This window comes from Trypanosoma conorhini (assembly GCF_003719485.1).
Source record: "Trypanosoma conorhini strain 025E chromosome Unknown Tco_14.4_contig_00490, whole genome shotgun sequence".
Lineage (NCBI taxonomy): Eukaryota > Euglenozoa > Kinetoplastea > Trypanosomatida > Trypanosomatidae > Trypanosoma > Trypanosoma conorhini.
Window position 1 is genome coordinate 1 of NW_021704575.1, and position 1976 is coordinate 1976.

General features: G+C 62.8%; 1 protein-coding gene across 1 annotated transcript, besides 1 other annotated feature; it reads left to right on the forward strand.

Annotated features, from left to right (window-relative positions):
- Nucleotides 1-424: 424 nt before the first annotated feature.
- Nucleotides 425-1144, forward strand: Tco025E_06867 (uncharacterized protein; the record flags this gene model as incomplete). Its single annotated transcript, XM_029373735.1, has 1 exon — nt 425-1144. The coding sequence occupies one exon, from the start codon at nt 425-427 to the stop codon at nt 1142-1144; it is 720 nt and encodes a 239-aa protein (XP_029226170.1).
- A 369-nt stretch (nt 1145-1513) lies between these two features.
- Nucleotides 1514-1536: a microsatellite.
- Nucleotides 1537-1976: the final 440 nt, after the last annotated feature.

The following is a 1976-nucleotide window of genomic DNA, read 5'->3' on the forward strand; positions in this document are numbered from 1 at the left end:
GAGTCAAAAGAAGGGAACAAGAGGAAGTGGTTCTTATCTTTTCTATATTCCCTCTTCTCTATCTTTCTTTCCCTGTCTGTAGGTGGGTGCATGTGTCAGTTTCTAAGCAGCTGCGCGAAGACGGCGGGCGGAAACTGACCGCCATTGCCCTCTGCGTGGAAAGTCCGTCTAAATGAATTCGTTGCCTTGTGGCTGGTTTTTGCTTCATGGGGTTCCCGCGTGAGCTCCTGCCGCGCATCTGTGTCTGCATGCCCGTGTATACGCGTCTGTTTCTGCTGCTTGCTGCTTCGCATTGCCTGTTAGCGTCTCCGCCTCATCCCGCGTGTGGGGCCGCAGCCAACGCCCACAAAAGTAATAGTAGCAATAATAAAGAAGTGCAGCCTGCACAGCGAGTTAGGGGGAGTTGCGGGGAGGGAAGAAGAAAATGGCGAAGGACGGGGTGGCCGCGCTGCCCAATTTGTCTGCACTCGTCGGGCGGGAGGTGGCGGCGCGGCTCGTGGAGCAGGCTGGTGGTCTGGCGAGTCTCGCCCGCCTCTCAGGCGTGGCCCTTCGCCACCTCGGCCTCGACGCCGCCTCGCAGTTTCAGCGTTCCAGGCACCTTCACGCGGGCGAAATTGCCGCGGCGCCCGTGTTTGTGGAGTTCTTTGGCGCCGACGAGGTGCGGGCGGACGATATGCAGGCAGCGAAGAAGGCAGTTGCCGTGCTGGCCCGCAAGTGCAGCATTGCCGCCAAGGCCGACCTTGCCGGTGGCCCCGCGACAGGCGCGCTCGGCGCGGCGGAACTCGAAAAGGTGCGGCGCAGCTTTGAGGTGCTGCTGGCGGAGGGGAAGGTCAACGCCACCGACACGCAGGCGCTCCCGGTTCCGCAGGTGTTCGTGCGGGGGGAGGAGGCAAAGAAGAAGCGCGGTGGGCGGCGGGAGTTTCGCAAGCAGCAGGCGCAAAAGGATGCCCCTAGTGCGCTGGAGCGTGCCGTGTCGCACGTCAAGATGGGCGTCAGCGAGGAGGAGCAGTTGCAGTCGCTCATGCAGCGCAGCGATGTGCGGACGCAGCTTTTGAAGGGGGTGACGAAGGCGCCCGAGCAGCGCAAGCGTCCGCGAGAGGCCGATACCGAAGAGTATGACGATTTGCTGCAAATACGCCTGTAGTGAAAGACGTCGCCGGAGGGGGAACTCGAGAAATCCTACGCCGCGGTGGATGGAACGGATGGGGTGGGGTGTCTGCGTTGAAGCAGTAGGACGTGCTTCCTCCTCTTTTCCGCAGGATTGCTTTACCTTTCTTGTTTGCCGCCGCTGGTGCGACTGCGGCCGCGGTGCGGTTGTGTGGGCGCCGCCGGAGGACGCGCGGCGGCAGAAGAGCAAGCGGGTCGGATGGCGGTATAAATGCCCACGTTGCATGCGGCATCGTCTGCTCGGGCCCGGCGGTGCTGCGTCTCTCACAATGACTCTGGCTTTCTCCTTCGCCCACCCACCTCTCTCCTCTCTATAGCCTGCACTCTCAGGGAGGGACCAAACGCAGAAGGAAAAAGGAAGGAAGGAAGCGGGTATCCCTAATGGACCGCGCGTTTGTGGCGGCGTCCGCCGACCACTCCTCTTCCTACCGCAACTGGAATGCCGAGTTCCAGCTGGCGTGGGAGATGGAGGACAGCACGATCTCCCAGGCGGAGGTGCGCATGGAGCAGCTGCGCCGCGTCGAGCGGGAGTTTGTGGCGGAGGCCACGTACACTGTGAAGCAAATCGTGATGCTGGACGACGATGGCCCGCGAGAGCTGCCCAAGTTTCTGCAGTGCTACCGCGTAGACAACATCTTCTTCCGCGTCCTCCCGGACAGTCGCTCGGGGCGCAACTACGTGGCGTCGCTCCGCGGTGTGCTGCAGAGCCGCACCAGCCTCCTGGCGGTGCCCCTCTCATGTATGTTCTTCTTCCGCGGCATGCCGGTGCTGGCGCAGGCGCTCGTCCCGATGCCGCGGGAGCCGACGCG